The 18794-nt window shown below is 46.4% G+C and overlaps 2 protein-coding genes across 3 annotated transcripts in view; one reads left to right on the plus strand and one right to left on the minus strand.

Annotated features, from left to right (window-relative positions):
* ARSG (arylsulfatase G) overlaps window positions 1-18794 on the plus strand; it is a 148893-nt gene that overhangs the window by 7050 nt on the left and 123049 nt on the right. The window lies entirely within an intron of this gene.
* On the minus strand, window positions 1807-18139 carry SLC16A6 (solute carrier family 16 member 6). Of its 2 annotated transcripts, none has more exons than XM_054975855.1 (6): window positions 18079-18139; window positions 11424-11665; window positions 9735-9878; window positions 9152-9280; window positions 5261-6088; window positions 1807-3887 (listed from the first exon to the last, which is right to left on the minus strand). In XM_054975855.1, the coding sequence occupies exons 2-6, from the start codon at window positions 11656-11658 to the stop codon at window positions 3646-3648; spliced, it is 1578 nt and encodes a 525-aa protein (XP_054831830.1). In that variant the 5' UTR covers window positions 11659-11665; window positions 18079-18139; the 3' UTR covers window positions 1807-3645. The 2 variants fall into 2 exon arrangements, with proteins under 2 accessions (XP_054831830.1, XP_054831831.1); XM_054975856.1 differs by lacking the exon at window positions 18079-18139 and adding an exon at window positions 15611-15819.

Genomic DNA, 18794 nt, shown 5'->3' on the forward strand with positions numbered 1-18794 from the left:
TTGGATGTGGCTGTGTGATTCGTGGCCATTAATCAGACTTCTAGAGCCCAGCCCCATTGTAATTAGTTGCTGTCCTTAGATTGTCTTTGAGCCAAAACACACGTTAAGAAATACCTAGGTTCAGCACGTGTTCTCTTACCTCAAGGTTTGCCGGGATCTGTAGGCGTCCTGGAAGCTTAAAGTTTAGCATTTACAGAGCAGCAGGGAGGGAAATACAGGCGCCTGTATTTCCCTTCCTCTTCCTGCTGCTCTGTAAATGCTAAACTTGTTCTCTTACCTCAAAGTTTGCTTGGATCTGTAGGCATCCTGGAAGCTTAAAGTTTAGCATTTACAGAGCAGCAGGAAGGGGAAGGGAAATACAGGCGCCTGTATTTCCCTCCCTGCTGCTCTGTAAATGCTAAACTTTAAGCTTCCAGGACACCTACAGATCCCGGCAAACCTTGAGGTAAGAGAACACGTGCTGAACCTAGGTATTTCTTAACGTGTGTTTTGGCTCTTAAACTCCACCGAGGGTAATGGAATTGAAGCAACTTGGGGTTTCTGGATACGTGTATTTGAATTGTGGGGAAAGCTCTTCATTCTTTGCAAATTTTACGAAACAGACTTGAAGGCCCTCAAAAGGAAGAAACTTTAGTAATCTAGCCTTCTGTCGCAGTAGGCTTGTGATATACGTGGTGTCGGAGATGGAATATCCTTGCCACTGCTAAAGTGTGAGCTAGATCAACAGTGCAATCCTATGGCGAGTTACTCCAGTCTAAGCCCATTGAAGTCAATGAGCTTAGACTGGAGTAACTCTCCCTAGGATTGCACTGTTAGAGTTAAATAAGAATATCAAACAGGTATTTTCTTTAAAAAAGTTTATTGCAAAATTCAGTGTTTGGTAGCACTTCTAGAGTTCACTAATTACAGTACAGAATAACCCAGCAATCCCGCTGCGACCGTGTTTAATCCTGGTTTGGGGTCTTTTGTGCACACAGACACGCACTCCTGGTCATGCTAATGTGGCAAGTACATAAACAGTAACATTGTGCAGTCAGTTACATACATTATTATTTAGTATTGGAACTCCTTGTAAAAAAGTATTACAGTAGAACCTCGTTAATCTGCAGGACAAGTACATTTACCGTGTAATACGCTTCTCACCACGATATCTTCAGCAGAGTTGTAAAAATACCATCTTGTATTACTCAGACTACATTAATTTTGCAGTTAACATATACAGTATATTTACTACTTTGCTAGAGGTATAATGGTAAATAATCCATGTGTGTGTGTCAAATAAATAAATAAATAAACAATCTGCACAGTTTTGGAAACAGTCTCATGCTTATTTGTTTACTCATCAGTTCAGCAAAAGAAAAGCCAGCCACTGCTGGAGAGGGTGGTATGTGTCTTCTAGTTAATGGTGCAATTTACCGAGGTTCTGCTGTAGGTGATAAAGTGCTGAAGTTACACAAAGAACACTAAACTGCAACATGGTCTCCATAGTTCTCAAGCAGTGAGGGAACAGGGATTGCTAAAGCCACTTGGACGCGAGAGCACCTTTTCTGGTGTTTTAGACATTGTAAGAAGCCCTAGATGGAGATGACTTCATTTTAACATGCTTCCCAAGTATAAGTATGCTTAGGGTCACTGATTTCGACATTAAGGACACTTAATTCAAATGTATGCTCCACTGAAAAGCAACAAGCATCCCCTTAAGTATGTTGGGGTGACAGCCTGAACTCCTAAGCACACTGACACTGCAAGGATTTGATGTGATACAATCTGAATGCAGGTACCAGCAGGTTTTTGTTTTTTTAAAAAAAACCCTCCTTGCAGAGGAAGCTTTAGGTAAAAGCCTATATTGAAACTAGATTGTCCCTCATTTCTATGGCTAGTAATACACAGATAACTCTAGCAGCACAGTCAGCATGCAATGCCACTCCCACTGAAATATGGAAAAACCATTTCACCTGTACTGCATGTACTCAGAACTAAAACATACATTTTAAAAACTTTATTTTGTCCCCCTGAGTTGTCCTGTGACAAAAAAAAAGAATGCATGGAAGAGGGGCAAGCAAGCTCATGTCTCCATTGGTAATTATCTGTTGCAAACGAGTGAACAGCCAGTGGGTGCCATCTTTTAAAAAATCCCTTTTCATATAATTAACAGAAAAATGGAGAAAAATCCCAGCCACGTAGCCCCAGTTCTGCTCCTCCTGAAGCAAGCGGTAAACATTTGTACTGGCCTTTGTGGAAATGAGATTAGCCTCCAGGGCGGTGCTTTAAATTTTTTTTAGGCTAGTTAAGCCTGTGGCAGCTGTTAAATGTGCCCGTTCTGCTGTAAACGGCTACACTTTAAAACACCTCCCTCTTTGCTACTTTCTATTTGCTACAGTGATTGCTCTGTTTTATTTATTCAAATAGAAATGAGCGCAGCTGTGGTGATGGAAAGCATAAGAGAAATCAACTCCTGTTTCATGCATTTAGGTCCCATTTGATCACCAGCGGGGCCTTCGGAAGGGTCTTGGCCCAGTGGGAATACACGGAGGAGTGTACTGTGTGAAACTGTGGTTGATACCATTTTTGTGATGACTGTTACAGAGGGGTAACTATAAATATAAAGCCTCGCGTGCTTGAAGTCTTTACTGGCCCACAAGAGGCCAAGCTCAGAACCATACAAGACAACAGTTGGGACTACAAATCCTGGTGTTTGTAAACTACAGCCCAGACTAGTATTTTTTTTTTAAGCAGAGGATGCCTCATAACTATATTTTTAACTGAAAAAAGAACATGTTCACTGTTCTAAAAATTCAAAATGTTTACATATACAAGACAGGCATTAAAAAGGTGGTGAGGATTTTTTTTTAAATTGCCCAGAGTCACTCTCTAATACTCTTAGAGTAACTTAATAAATACTAGTTTAAATTAGAAAGCGATAGAATCATATTGATTTTGTCTGGTGACCATGAGGGACTAAAAGTTAACATCTTTTAAACTGGAATAAAAACATGTAATGAAGTATCTGCAATAACAACTGGCCATAAAAAATAAAAAGTGGTACTCTCCGACTTCCCAGCATTTATAAAATTCAAGTGAGTTTTTCAAAAACAAAACCCTCCAATTCTCTAAGTATCCTATTCAGTTCAGCCCCCTTTAGCTCTAATAAAATTAACATTGTAAAAAGTAAATATCTGGTAAGAAAACTTTTAAAATTCAGAATTGCATCTCTGCTTCTGTCTGACAGAGCAAGATTTCTGGTATGAGATGCTAGCACATAACAGGAGAGCGGCAAAATGACCATTTTAGTTATATGGCCAATATCTGCATTTTCCTTAAAGTAATTGTTTCTAACCCCCACCCCCCAACTTTGATACTGTGTTGTTGTTGTTTTGGTATGTTGTCCATCACTTACGAGAAATTTTAGCCACATCTTCATGCTAGATAAGACTGCTTTTGCGTGGTCAATTAATGAAATTGAGCATTCCAGGCATGTACAAAAGTTATGCAAGGATAACTGATCTTTCAGAAAAGACTGATCGTATCTGTTCACATTTAAGATTTTGCATTCCCTTTAACTTGTTTTTTAGAAGGTAGATCAGAGCCGACTTTGCTTCCCCCCCCCCCCGCCCCCGTGTGTCTTCTAACACATGTATTTTCTATTCAAGCCATGCTGTCACAGCCTCCTAGAGAATCCTCGTGTTTTCCAAGGTCCGGTTCTATAAAGTCATCCGGTACCTCTTGTAAAGGTTCTGAGACAATCTCATTGGCTGGTTGCTTCTTACTTTGACACAGCCCTTTCTTGCAAGGCCTCACCAAAGAAAGGAACACGGCGGCCACCAGCATGCCGGCAGCGCAGGAGTAGAATGCAGAACTGTAGTTCTTCGTGGTATCCACCAGAACACCTGCAAGGGGGAGAAACATTGGACAAATGTTATGTGAAAAGCTGACCTCTGAAATTGCACAGGCCTCTAGAAACGCTGTTTGTTTAACAGCGCTGGAAAGATAGCAAAGATGCATATGTAATACTTTCCTAGTATTGCCCTTTGATTTGCTGTTCTGCCAAATCCCTAAGTTTGGGAGGTGAAGTGGAAATTAAAGAGCCTTTCCATAAGAACAGCTTCTGGGGGAGAAATGCCTTCAAAAATGTGTATGCCGCCACACACTCCTAATTGCTTACAAGCTGGACACGCACACGTACTAGGAACTAAATCCCATTAATTTCAGTGAAATATACTTAGATGGGCGTGTTGGATGTCATCCTATTAAATCCAAGCTCGTAAACCGCTTCAGAAATGTTGCTGGCTTTCTTTCTTGGTCTGCAGTTACCAAGCAAACTTGTTAACTGTATTGTACAGAATTGTAACTTTCATATAGTTTATATTTTTGTGTGTTGCTTGGAAGGGGGGAATCAACAAGTACGTTTTAAAACAAGTATCACAGCCACAGGTTCATTTTGTGGCCTTTGGCAAAATCATTTCTTTCAGCCTCATTTCCCCAGCATGCAAAACGTAACTAGTAATTGCCTGCCCCATACAATAGGCTACGCAAATAATAATGCACAACAAATTCTACGCTGTGTAAATTTGCTCAATAAGTAATAACATTACTGATGGTCCAGCTTTCTCTCATCTTAGTTATGCTTAGGGAGGCTTGTACCTTGAGTTTAATGGTTTTGGTAATTCCCTTAAGCAGAATGGCTGCAGCAATGCCGAAATACCTGGTGGTGTTGAAATATTGGCTGATTCCGCACACGTTGGATAATGCACTTCCAATCCTCTTTATAGATCATTTGGAACTGATTTTTTCGTGTGCGGAGCAAAAAATCCACCTCAAACGATTGATAAAGTGCATTGAAAGTGCATTATCCAACGTGTGCGGAATCAGCCATTGTGGGGATGCTGAATATCTTCTATAGAAATTGTTTTAACCCAGTTTTGTTTCAGAGAAAGTTATCAGGGTAATAGTAGCCTGGATGATTTCTTTAACCAAGCTAATGGTATTTCAGTGCTTTTGAGAAGTTGCACAAACTATTTATACAGAGGCCTTCATAATTCTGAGACCTCCTTTTTCCACTGGAAAAGACACTGTCTAGGAAGACTCCAGTCTCTGCCATCCATGCTGCTCTCAGCTAACCAAAGACATTTGAAAGCACCGGTTCCATTCTGTGGCTTTGACTTTGTATGTGCTATTCCTAATCCTACTTTGTTAACACTGAATAAGGCTCTAATAACGACAGAACACCTGGGCAGTTCAGGCGGACGTTACTTGTTTTTACCTGCAAGGGGTGGTCCAGCCAATCCTGACAAACTTTGAATAAATACGTAAACCCCTGCAGCGGAAGACATCTTCTCGATGCCAACCACATCCTCTTCGGCCAACATAGGAATGTGTGTGCCTGCCACCGTTCCAAGCATGAACCCGAAGAAGATGCTACACATCATTAACCCCCAAAACTCATAAGCAAAAGGGAAAGCAAAGAGGGCAACGTCCAGCAGAACAACACAGATTAGTTCAATGTAAATTTTTCGGATAGGCTTTTTGTTGAGGACCCATCCGGCACCGATTCTGCCGAAGACTTCAGCGATTGCCATTGCTGACAGTATATATGCAGAGCGATCCTTGTTGATGCCGAGGCTCATACTGAGAGGGATTATGTATAGGGAAGGAGCAAAGAATCCCAGAGTGGCAAATAAACCAAAAAGTGCATAGCAAATAAAGCTATAGTCTTTCATCACAGAGAAGTCCAGGAGTTGAGTTTTTGGTTCCTCGTTAGGGATGCTACTAACTTCTAGGAGCATCTCTGTGTTTTCCTTTGGTTCTTCTTCACTTTTCAGTTCCAATTTAGCATCTTGATGCTTGTTGCTAGGTGAGGTAGTTACTTCGACTCCTGAGTCAATGGACTCTATTGAGGTGCGTGTCTGCTCGTTTTCAAGCATGTACTTTGTCTCTCTCTGCTCTTCTGCTGGTAATGCTTTCACTTCTTCCTGTGCTTTGATTATGATGGGTCGCAACAGTGATCCGCAAGCAACAATTCCAAGCTGCAGTACACCAACAAACAGGAGGCTGTTTCGCCAACCAATGTGTTCTTTCAAAGCTGTGATAGCTACAAAAGGGAATAAATTAAAATGTATCCTTCATTAATGGAACAGCAATAATTAAATTATACCTCTATCTATCCATCCATCTATAGTTCAGTGCTCACATTTGGGATCAAATTATGCCTAAACTTGTACAAGTCATCTGAGAGCTGAACTAAACGTGATAAGTTACTAGAGTTCTACACGTGTCTGCTTAGCTCAAGGTTTGATGGGAAGTGTAGGTCCTTGCAGCTTCAAGTTTAAGGTTTACTGAGCGACAGGGAGGGAAGTGCAGGCGTGAGGCTCTTGACAGGTGCCCCCCTTCCCCTCCACTGGGTGTGTGGGGTGGTTTCAGGGCCCCTCTCTCCCCCCCTTCCCCGCACAGCAGACAGGGCACCTGGCCGCTGCTAGCTGGGCTTCAGGCGGGACCGGGCAAAGAGGTCAGGAGACAGGAAGCCCAGAGTGTCACTGCATCTCCCCCCCCCTTGCCTGGCCCCCGCCCATAAGCCGAACGGCCCAGAACTGCATAGCCCAGCATCACTCTGCGGGGGCTGGGCAGGCAGCGGGGGGGGGATGCAGTGATACTTCAGGAGAGCATGGGAAAGGCGCCTGGAGCGTCGCTGCATCTCCCCCCCCCGCTCACCCGGCCCCCACCTGAAGCCTTGTGGCCCGGAGCTGCATAGCCCAGCGTCGCTCTGCCTTTCCCCCTGCTCGCCTGGAGCATTGCTTCATCTTTCCCTCACCCCTTGCCTGGCCCCCACAAGCAATGCTGGGCTATGCAGCTCTGGGCTGTGCAGCTTCGGGTGGGAGCTGGGCGAGTAGGGGGAAGATGCAGAAACATTCCGGGCGCCTTCCCCCCCGCTCTCCCCCTCCCCGCTTGCTTGGCCTCCGCCCAAAGCCGCATGGCCCAGAGCTACATAGCCCAGCATCGCTCTGTGGGGGCCAGGCAAGCGGGGGGGGATGCAGCGATACCCCGGGTGAGCGGGAAAAGGCGCCTGGAGCATTGCTGGATCTCCCCCCCCCCGCTTGCCCGGTCCCCGCCTGAAGCCGCACATCACTTCATTCCCCCCCCCACTTGCCCAGCCCCCACAGAGGGACACCAGGCTATGCAGCTCTGGGCCACGCAGCTTTGGGCGGAGGCCGGGCGAGCGACGGGGGGAAGATGCAGTGCCGCTCCGGGCGTCCTGTCTTCTGACTTTTGCCCCATCCTGCGCAAAGTTTTGCTAGCAGCCGCCAAGCCCCGTCTGCTGTGTGAGGAAGAGAGGGGCCCTGAAACCCCCATACACATACAACGGAGGGGAAGGGGGGCACCCGTCAAGACCCTCATGCCTGCACTTCCCTCCTTGCTGCTCTGTAAACCTTACTTAAAGCTGAAAAGATCTACACTTCCCATCAAACCCTGAGCTAAGCAAACACGTGTAGAACTCTAGTAACTCGTCACGTTTAGTTCGGCTCTCAGAGTTAAGACAAGCAAATACTTCCTGCAGGAAGGAGTCCCAACAGTGCCTTAAACACTAACAAAATTTATTCCAGCATAAAAGTCACTGATGTCTCTGTTTTTCTGGGCAAGCCTGACAGTATGAGAAGTAGACCTAGAGATACAAAGAAATCTAGTGTAGAGTTGGCATTAAGTCAATGGGCCAGTCAGATAGGACCAAATCCTCCACAAAGCCAAGAATGCCAATGTGTTAGATTGGCAGCTTTTTATTTCATTATGGAATCATTTGTTAGTACATGAAACAGTGAGGACAGCTTGCCCCAAACCTTGTGGCAGCCAGGAGGCAAAGAAAGCAGCACAGTAAAACTTCTTCAGCTGGCCACCTGCCACAACTGCAGACATCTCCAAACAAGAACATGTCTATTTAATACAACTGTCTATAAAAGCTGGTTTGGTTTTGATAGTTGCTGTTAGTTCACTTTATTTCTTTTAGTTTTTTTTTTTTAAAAAACTGTGGGTTGACTTTAAAGTTCCAGAATAAAAGCCAAAAAAGATGGGTTAAATGATCACAGAAGGCAAGGCAGGGTTCTGTAGCACAGCTAGAAATCATGAGGCTTAAAGGCAGAAGTAGATTTTCTAGATTGGAAAAGTACTAGGAGAAAGTCCAACTATTCATGACCTCAGGTTTTGTATTTCATAGGTGATGAACTCTGTGGCCTATACATACGCACGTACGCCAAATATATTTCCAGACGGATTCTGCTTTATACTCTTGCAACTGGAGTTACCGCTCAGCTTGGAAAATCTATACTGGGAACCCCCTCAACTGATCAGGTCATTTTGCTAAGTGAAGACTGTGGAAATAATGCCAGGCAGAGAATGTTTCCCCCTTAAGAACTGGTCTCCCATTATAACCAAGGAGACAGATCAAGCCACTAGACAGTATTGACTGAGGATGGGGGTTGCTGATTTCCTTTGCAAGATCTCTTCTAAATGCTTCCAAGGTAAAGCGAGGCTGTAATTAATTGCTTCGGGTTTAACCTCTCTCCAGGGAAAGCTACGTGCTCGGGGGAAGGACCCCTGTCTCTAGCAAAAGAATGTGCGTCCTAAAGGCCTGGCCTGTGTTCTTTGTTCTTTGATGTAGGTGACAGACTGCCAGTCTCCTCAGCCGCTTCTGTGTGAAAAGATGATCAGTGCCTTTTGTGAAGCATCAGTTTCCAAGACAAAGCGCAGAAATATCTTTGGCCCTCTTGTTGTCTAGTGGATGGAGTGGGAACTAAGCAGGCATGGGTTCAAATCCCTTCTATCCTACTGTACTATGAAACTGGAATTGTTCTCAATTCCAGCTGCTTGTCACAACCAAGAGGAAAGTGAGCCGTAGAAACCTCGTAGCCTGGAAACGTGGGCCTTGGGAGCTCCCACAGCCACACCCAAATGACAGTTTAGAAGACGGCCAAGACTGTAGTTTTTTTCTTTGCAGGGGCACATAAATGAGCCCCTCACTCAATGGGACACTTGGGAAGGGACAAGTTTGACAAAATGTCCACACTGAAAAGTTACACCATGGAATCAGCGGAGCAGAAGTAGATTCATGTCAGATTTAGGCTGCCACGTGACTAGTAAAAGATTAAAGAATTGTGTTTTTCAATACCTGGTGCAAAAGAGAAGACAGCAAAACATTCCCCTGTAGAAGCCACTGCTGTGACTAACGAACGCTTTTTATCAAAGTACTGTGACAGAATAGTGACGGTTGGAAGAAAGGTAAGGCAGTATCCCAAGCCTGTGAACAAATGCCAAAAACGTCGTTAGTGCAAGAAAGAGTAGGGGAGATGCTGGTATTTGGATTAAAAACTGGAATTTGCCTTTTTGTGTTTTTAAAGCACTTCACTCTAGATATACCACTACAAACTTCCATTTGTGGATTCCCTTCCTGAGAACTAACATATCTGACCACTTCTCAAGAACAACAATAACTGGAAATTTCGAATTGTGCAAATTATGGGAATGCATTGTAACAGCTTTCTTAATGCAAAGATGTCAGAACGCCCACTGCCCACGCGTGGGAAAATTACAAATAGTGTTCTATCTGTTGTGTTTGTAGACCACAAAGTTATTAAGAAAAGATGATGGCTGTTAAACTTGCAAGGTGTCTGGACTTCTTCCAATTCCGAACATTTATTGTGCAAAATTACGGTAGCTGATAGTTTCACTAAAAGAGGGTCTGTGTAACTCACCTGAAACTATGCCAATTGAAATATACATGTCAACAACAGTGCGTGCAAAGGAACCTATAATCATTCCGATACTGATCAATGCCCCGCCGAACATCACAACCAAACGGTGACCAAAGCGATTACACAGGACGGTAGAGAGGGGAGCTGCAGAAAATGGAACAGATGTATGGGTGTTATTATTTTTTTCCTTAGCAGTCTTGAGTTATAACAGGTCCCCAGTTTGCACTGCAGATGGATGTGTTCCTCATAGAGGAGCTTTTCAGAGTTTAGTAAAAAAGGCATTTGTATATTTGCGCAAGGAAATGCTTGTTGGTATGTCAAGGAAAATGAAACACAAATAGCAGTTTTCTTCTTTTGTTAATATGTGTGTTGGATTGGTAGGGCCCCAAGATATTACCTGCTCCCCACAGAATAACTTTAATTAAAATAGAAGTAAATGTGAATGAAGGAAACGGACTTTATCTGAATCACAGCCCCCGTGATTAAAAGTTGTTCTGCACTTCCTTTTATGCAAGTAATATTTTCCTCCTGCTATGTCAATAAACTTGAATTAAATTGCCATGTAGAGCAGATTTTTTAAAAGGGATATAAGAAGTGGTCCCTCTTTAAAAGGCTTAAGTAACTGGATTAAAGCAGAAAACAGCTCTGTATCAGAAATGAGCCTAATTGTTCTGGCCTCTCCCAATATATGTTTCACTTTACTTACTTTACTTCACTTTACTTTAATGATACTGCTCATGCAGCCTATTCAGCTCTGAGCAGTGCCACACTAGAATTAGAAGGAAAAGTTTTTAATATATAACCTGTATAGTATTAAAAATTTAATAAGTTTTTTCCTTAACCGATTGGGAGAGGAACTTGGCTACTGCTAAAGTGGTATTAAAACCCACCCCTGCTAAAAGGAGCCTCAAATGGTCCTCTTTACTTCCTGGGTCCTGGATATAGGGCTTAATCAGCTGTCTCTTGCCACATTTAGAATATTGCATTCAAATAGACGGCGTCGAAGAGTGTTTATTTGGCCAGAGCCGCATTGGCAGAGTCGCTCAGAGTAGGGAACTTTATATATGTTTCACTATAAAGGAAGCTGGTCTAACTGAAAAGAGAGCTGTCCGATTTGGGATCAATGTTAAGAAGAACAACCCAAAGGGAGGGTCCACTTCTCCTGCTCCGGCTGAAATGAAATCAACAACATTGCTCTTGCACAACTGGTGCATGAGGAGTGGACTGCGCCCCGAAACGTCGTTCCTTCAGGGCGTTGTTCCTCTGGGACCCTGCCTTTCTACTCCTCTCACTCTCTTCCCTAGTTCTCTTTTTTCAGTCTTGGAAGTCGCAGTTGTCCCATAAAGCAGCAAGCAGATGCCTTGTGACTTATACAAAACCTAGCTCTCCCATAAATCACTGCACCGGCCCAAACAGGGTGTCCAAAGGAAACCCACAATTTGAGCGTCTTGCTTGTTAGGATTTCCAAACCCATGCCATCGGTAAGTTATTAAGTTAAGAAGCGCATGGGAGGTGCTTATATGTACTTGTCAACCCTGTTAATTTTTAGCTGTTCTACACAGTCCTATCAGTCTTACAGAGAATAAGGCATGCTTAGGTCTCTGAAATGAGATTTAGGCATACCCAACTTTCTATAAAATCAAACAGTTAAGAGTGACAGTTTAAATGCAAAAGGTGCTGTATACTCACCTGTGAAAGTTAGCACAAACACACATATTGAGATTATCCATGATATCCTGCTGTTTGTTTCGTTAAAGCTTTCTACCAGGTCTGTAAAGAAGACTCCAAATGACTTGATGATGCCGTATGTCAGGGCTTCTACAAAAAAGAAGGCAAACGCCACAATCCAGCCCCATCCTCCATCAGGCACTTTAGCATAAATGTTTGGAGTGATGCATGACATTCTTGTAGCCTTGACAGTCATTTTTGATCTAGAATAAAAAGGGGGAGGGGGGGGGAAGTCAGGACATCTTCTGAAAACATGTCATAAACCCAATTCTAAACACAACTGCTAGAAAGAGTATCTGCCGAGTTCAGCGGAGGTTACTTCCTAGTAAACAGGATTAGGGTTGCAGATTTCATTACAGAGCATGACTGCCTTGTCATGGCACATAGAGCATTGGGTAAGCAAAAGAGTATCTAACTGATGCTTTGGGCTTAAATATATTATCCTAGCAGATGTTTCTGCTTTTATGATCAGATTGGACTAGTTGAATCAAGAACTAGAAAAATGTATCTCATAGGGACCAGCTGTTTCAATTCAAGAAGAAACAATCAAGAAACAGGTATCTTGACTTTGGCCGTTTCCACACACGTTGAGTAATGCGCTTTAGCAATCCTTTAGAAGTGGATTTTGTGTTTCACACATCAAAGCCCAGTTCCAAATGATCATTAAAAGAGCATTGAAAGTGCACTGTCCAATGTGTGGGGAAGCAGCCTTAAACACAGTGGAGCAGAGCCTTTTTTTGTGGAAGACCCATGACTTAAGGATACTCTTACTGTTGCATGTGTGCACCTTAACAGAAACCCCAAGCGGCTTCCAGCAGCAACTTGCCCCGCCTGCTTTCCAGATCTGAGTCCGGTCACAGCTCAAGCCTGTCCGACGGTTCTACATATTTTCTGCATAGCAGAAAAGTTACATAAGCCATCCACAGAAGGACTTTGAATGTTCTTGGGGTTTTTTTATATGAGGAACAACCCAAGTGCTTGTAACGGCTGCCAATATTTAAGGTGCTTGATAAGGGAACTTCCACGGAGTTTTACCGAGTTCACTCCAAAGCGACAAAACCAATCACATTTATTTACATAGTGGTTTATTATTTGGAAACTCTCACTTATTGCCCTCTAGTGGTTCTGGGAAATATCTGTACACCTGAAGCTGTTCACATGTTGCTGACATTTCTGAAAGAAGCATGCTTTAAAAAGAAATAATAAAAAGCTGTAAGGCGAAACGCAACACTAGCAATGGCAGGATAGGTGTTGCGCTTCCTGATAAGTATGGGTACAAATGTCCACTCTCCATAAGTTTGTTTAACTGTCAACATCTCTTTAGAAAGTTTCCAGCCAAGCATCTGGCTTGTTACAGCAAGCACGCCAGGATATTGAAATCTCCCAGCCTACTGCGGATATGCTAGGATCTTTCTACCTCTGGAGGGTTTTTTCCTGTTTTCTCATACAAGAATTTTAGAGAGTTCGAGTCATCCTAATGTTCAGCTTTTAAACTGAGCCATGTCAGAGTCGAACACAAATCTGTTTGGTGTTCTTGATATAGTGGTTAGTGTTGGATTAGGAGCTGTTCAGCCCAGGTTCAAATCTTCACTCTGCCCTGGAAGCTTACTCAATGGCCTATGGCCAATCACTCTCTCTGCCTTACCTATCTTACAGGATTGTTTTAAGTGGCTATGAGAATGATCTACACTGTTCTCGGCTCATTGGAGGAAGGATGGAACAAAAATGTTCTAAATAAATAAGCACATAATTCATATTCTAGTATTAGGCAAGTTGCTACAGAACTGTAACTATGCAAATTATGTTCCACATCAGGGCTCATTTCGAGGGGGAATGCACAGGAACGCAGTTCTGGCAGTTCCCCAAAGAGGTCACACATCAGGTGGCCCCACCCACCTGACTCTTGGCCATTTGGGGCCCATTTCAGCCTGGATTCGGGCCAAAACGGCCTGGATCGGGCTTGTGACGGGTGGTGGATCACTCTCCTGCTCAGCAGCAGCCCAATCCTGACCATACGGGGCCCCTTTTTTGCCATTTTGGGCCCAATTTCGGCCCTGAATGCCCAGCATTGGGTCCAAAACAGCCAGGCTAGGTGATGCCAGGGGGTGTGGCATATGCAAATCAGTTATGCTAATGACACACTTCTGGTGATGTCAAGGGCCGTGGCATATGCTAATGAGATATGCTAATGAGTTCCTCCAGCTCTTTTTCTACGAAATGACCCCTGTTCTGCATAAGGCCACACTGCTCTTAAATCCTGAAAACGAAATCTTACATCAGGGTGGTTGATAGCTAGGCTTTTTATTTTGGGGAAAAGTTTGATTTTATGCAGTTAGGGACGCAATAGGTAGAATTCTTTTAGAAGTAGTAACAATATGTTTAGTTTAAAAAAAGAATCAGCATTTTTCATAGGGAGAGAACATTAAATTATTAATACCTTTCATGCTAGTCAGTAGCTGTCTTTGGAAATGCTTCCCAGGTGCTCCACATAAGAAATCATAGTATTCTCTTTTGAAATTAATCCCCCTGGGATGAAACATGGAGCTGGGAGCCATAGAGTGGAGGAGGCTGCTTTTCAAACTTGGACAGCGAGAACCAGACTGAAGGAAGACTGCTCTCTTTTCATTAATTAAATGCATCTATGCTAGAAGCCAAAGCTACTGTAATTGCAAACAGATATGTGCACTATATAATAATTTAGCCAGAAAGAATGAGTTGGCTAGAAACAGTATTTCTAGTAATGCCAACAATGCACAGGTGCTCCTGAAACAAAGGACAGGACAACCTCTGCCCTGATGAACTCGTGTTTCAAGGAACTCTAGTGGCAGCTTAGTGCTTCAAGCATCAAATATAATAGGGTTTAAAAACAATATATTGCCGCCGTGTTCTAAGTTGGCTAAAAAAAATCACCTGCTTTCCATGAATACTACCGAGAAATGTGTTAAAACTGCCAAAAAGTGGGTTGCAGCTGAACCTTTCATAACTTGGTGAATCCGGGAAGCTGGGGTGGGGGGGGGGGGCTGTCTCATTGCATAAGGCAGATATGCTTGTCAATATTGTGGATGTAGCCTTTTCCCAACATGTTCAGGGATCCCTGCAAAGCATATCTGGAGTTCATCAAAATGCTCACTCTCATCGCAACCACAGTAGACAGGCAGAGCCTGCTCACTTTTATAAAATAGAAAAGAGTCCAGTAGCACCTTTTACAAAGTGCGACTCTGAACCCACTTACAAAGTGCACTTTACAAAGTGCAACCTTCTCTCCGGGGGGATTCCATTTCAGCGAAGTATTGAAATCATTCATTTAAGTACTGTCTGCCGCTCAGAGAAATATTTGGTTGCAACACCTGCAATGGGGTTTTAAGCAAAATGCCAGGCGTGCTTAGGGTTGCCAACCTCCAGGCAGTGGCTGGAGATCTCCCGGAATTGCAACTTGTCTCCAGGCCACAGAGATCAATGGAGAAAATGGCTACTTTGGGGGGTGGATTCTACGGAACTATGCCATGCCAAGGTCCTTTCCCTCCCCAAACCCCACTTTCTCCAGATTTCAACCCCCAGATCTCCAGGAATTTCCCAACTTGGAGCCGGCAACCCTAGGCGTGCTTCGTTGAATCGGGTCCAGGCGCCTGCGAAATCTTGCAGTGTCTCCCAACCGGCTTTTGGCGGCCACGTCGCGCCATGCGGTTATCCTCAATCCGGTTTAAAGCGCCTCGACACCTTTGTGGGATGCAGAGATGCGCAAGTGCGCTGCAAATTCTCAAAATAGCAAAGTTTTTTTTTCGCGGGAGGAGAAAAGGGTGAGGAGGAAAAATTGTAGGCAACCAGGTTCTTGGGCGAGAGGATCTTTTCCTAAATGGAGGGGAGAAAACCCACTAAAACCCAAGCAAGAGCATAAAATCCCATCCGTTTTCCTTGCTGTGAGGGAGTAAAGCATGAGAAAACACAATTTCTCCATCACTTTCTGCCCCTCTAAAGCACATTGTCGCTCGTTTCAAATTGCGCCATTTTTTAAAAAAAAATGCAGACGCTGATGCTCTTCAGGTGAAAAAAATTAAATAAAGCAGAATAACGCTTTCTTTAGAAAAAATCTAAAGAGGCGACAGCAGCAGGGCAACCGAACTTCAGTGTCCAAAATCAAAGTCACTTACCGGGTCAGCAGAAGGTGCTGCTGCAACTTGGGGAGAGAGAAAGCGGAGGGAGAGAAGGAGCCCCCCTCAGGGCGCCGCCAAGAGCCCTTAAAAGCCGGCGCCCGGGAGGCGGCTCGGGAAGGCCCCCGGGGGCGAGCCGCCGCCTCCGTCAGGAGAAGGTGGAGCTGGCGCGGGCTGAGGAGACCCCCTGGGCTGGCGGAGAAGCGCCCGGCGGCCCCTCGCTAGCCCGCCCGAGGCGCGCGTTGCCCTCGCCGAGGCTGCCGCCCCATGCCCGGCCGCCTGCGCTCCGCCGGCTCCGCCGCGCTCTCCCGCCCCGCGGCAACTGGCTGCCGTCTCCGCTCGCCGGCGACTCTCTCTCTCTCTCTCTCTCTGCCTCCGCTTTTCATACCGGCTGCAGCCGGTCTCCGCCGGCGGGCCCGGCGCGCGCGGCAGCTCAGCAGCGCCCATGTGCGGGCCGGGCCCGCCTTTGCAATGCGCGGCGCCCGAGCCGGCCGGGCCCGCGTGCTCGGAGGGGGCGGGCGCGGGAGGGAGGCGCGCCGGGGTGCGCGCCGGGAGGCGGCTGGCCTGGGGGGGGGGCTCCCTCGCCACCGCCCGCGTTGCCGTCCGGCTGGGCGCGCTTCAACCTCCCGCGCGCCTGGCCGGGAGGCGACGCGCGTGGGTGGCCCCGCGTGTCCGCGGCGCTTTCCTCGTCGGCGCATTTGCCCTTCCGCGAACGCCGTTTCTTCGGCGCGCGTCTAGACGCGGCAACACTTGCAATAGGAATGCATCTGCTGGACCCCCCGTTCCGATCGCTCTAAAGCGCGGTTCCAAGGGTGCGCCCGCCCCCGCCAGCTCCTGATCGTTAATTCCACGGGACTTCTTTGCAAGTGGGCTCGGCTGTCTTTATTGGGCCGCACCCAAAGAATTCTCTCCGTTAGGGGAAAGCCCCTGGCAAGAGTCTTTCTCTTCTCCCTTCCAAAACGGCCTAAAAATACCGGACCCCCCTTCCCCTCCCCCTCCTGCCAGCCCTCGGGATTTATGCGACTGTATCTGTGTGCGCGCTCGCCTGCGCCCGCCTGGTCTTTTTATGCCACTCTTTCTGTGGGTCCTTTGAGTATGAATTTGCCCGGGGGGGGGGGTGAGGGGGATGCCGTTGGATCGTGGCCCGGTGCAGTCGTTACAACAGCTGCTGGAGATCCTCCGCCACGCGGGGCACTTGCCTCTTGGCGGCCGCGAACTCTTTCTCCTGGGCGAGGTCATTTAAGGTAAAGCGCAGGGTGCGGAAAAGACTGACGCGCCGCCGCTTCGGGTCGGGAGGCGGCGGCTGCATTTCTTTGAGCCTCTCCAACTCCTTCCCCGCTCTCCGCACGCTTTCCAAAAAAGCTTGCAAAATGCTCTTTTCCTGAACTCGAGCTACGGGCTTGGTAGCCGCACCGGGCATCCGTGACAGCAAAGGAAAGAGAGAGGACGCGCGGCTTGCACAGTTAAGCCTTTCCCAGGATCTGGCGGCAAACCCTGACCGGGAATACAGACCGACCAGGCACCCTAGACAGGCGCTACTGGCAACAGGGGAGACGCGAGGAAAACCCGCCTCGCCAGTTTCCTAGAAAACTCTTCGGGGCCACTGGCTGTTCAGACGGCATCCCCCACCCCCCTTTCCGAATCTACCGGCAGAATTGGATAGGGGGGCTCTTGAGCTGTCCAGAAAGGTATTTAAACAGCTCAAGATGGGGCAGCCGTGTTAGTCCGTCTGTAGCAGCAGAAAAAGAGTTCGCCGCGTTAGTCTGTAGTAGCAAAATAGAAAAAGCACCTTTAAGACTAACCAACTTTACTGTAGCATAAGCTTTCGAAAACTACATCTCTCTTCGGCAGATGCATCTGCAGCATAAGCTTTCGAGAACCACAGCTCTCTTCATCAGCTGCATACAAATAAGCTGAACCAGAGCAGTTAGCCACGTTAGTCTGAAGCAGCAAAATAGAAGAGTCCAGTAGCACCTTTAAGAACTACCAACTTTACTGCAGCATAAGCTTTTGAGAACTACAGCTCTCTTTGTCTGATGAATCTGATGAATCTGACGAAGAGATCTGTGGTTCTCAAAAGCTTATGCTGCAGTAAAGTTGGTGAGTCTTAAGGACTTAAAAACAGCACCTTTAAGACTAACAAAATTTGTGGCAGGGCAGGAGCTTTCGCGAGCCGCAGCTCACTTCTTCGGGTATTTTAATATTATGCAGACAGCGCCCATGCACAAGAGTCGCGCCCGCCACGTTGCACAAGCGCGGCGCGGACCAGGGGAAGGGGACGGCACGGGAATTCTTGCGCCAGCCGGTTTGCCGGGCTGAAACTTGGCGACGAGGCTCCCCGTTCGAGGCCCGCTTCCCCCCGGAGCGCGCGCGCGCGCAGAGCCGCGGCTGAGCGCCTCCTGGTGCCCGGCTCGCGCAGCGGCGGCGTCTCGGGGGCGAGCGGTGGCGCGAGCGCGTCCCCCCCTTACCCAGGTTCCGGCTCGTGCCGCTGCTGCTGGAGCCGGGCAGAACAGGTTTCTGCCAGTTTGGGCGTGCGGCTGGCGGCTGCTGAGTATGCACGAGAGGCTCGTAATCTCCCGGAAGCCGCGCGCTCCTCGTTGCAATGGGGAATGCTGATGATGACTCAATGGGCTAAGCCGGCAGCATCTCTCCTTGCAACGAGCCGTGTGTGTGTGCGTGTCGTGTGCGCGCGCCAGTGTTTCTCCTCGGCGTCAGCAGTTTGCAATCTTTCTCCCTCGAACCGTCGGTTCTGCCGGCTTTGGTTTCTTCTGTCATTCTGCTCCTTCCTCTCCCCCCACCTTCCAATTTGGGGAGGAAGACCGATCGTTAGTGACGCTTTTTCTTTGACGGCTGTGCAACAAAGACAGCTTCTGTTGGCTTGATCAGCTACTTCGGCCATCCGTGGCGCTTATGAGTGCTTGGAAGTCGCGTGTGCACCGAGCGAAGTTTGTTCTTCGCACACGCGAAGATAAATGCTCTTCGCCTGCAGTTCAAAGGGACTGCAAAACTAGATTAATTTGGCACACTTTAATCATCATGATGGCTTTCTGATTTTTATTAATGGTTCGGAGACAGAAGTTAAATGTTCTACTAATGGTATGTTTAGGTAGGTAGGGGAAATCACCCAGTCGGTTTAGTGTATGCAAATGGTTGCTAAGTGTCCTTTATTTTAAAGGGACTTCTT

The sequence above is a fragment of the Eublepharis macularius genome, chromosome 4, assembly GCF_028583425.1.
Source record: "Eublepharis macularius isolate TG4126 chromosome 4, MPM_Emac_v1.0, whole genome shotgun sequence".
NCBI classification, from domain to species: domain Eukaryota; kingdom Metazoa; phylum Chordata; class Lepidosauria; order Squamata; family Eublepharidae; genus Eublepharis; species Eublepharis macularius.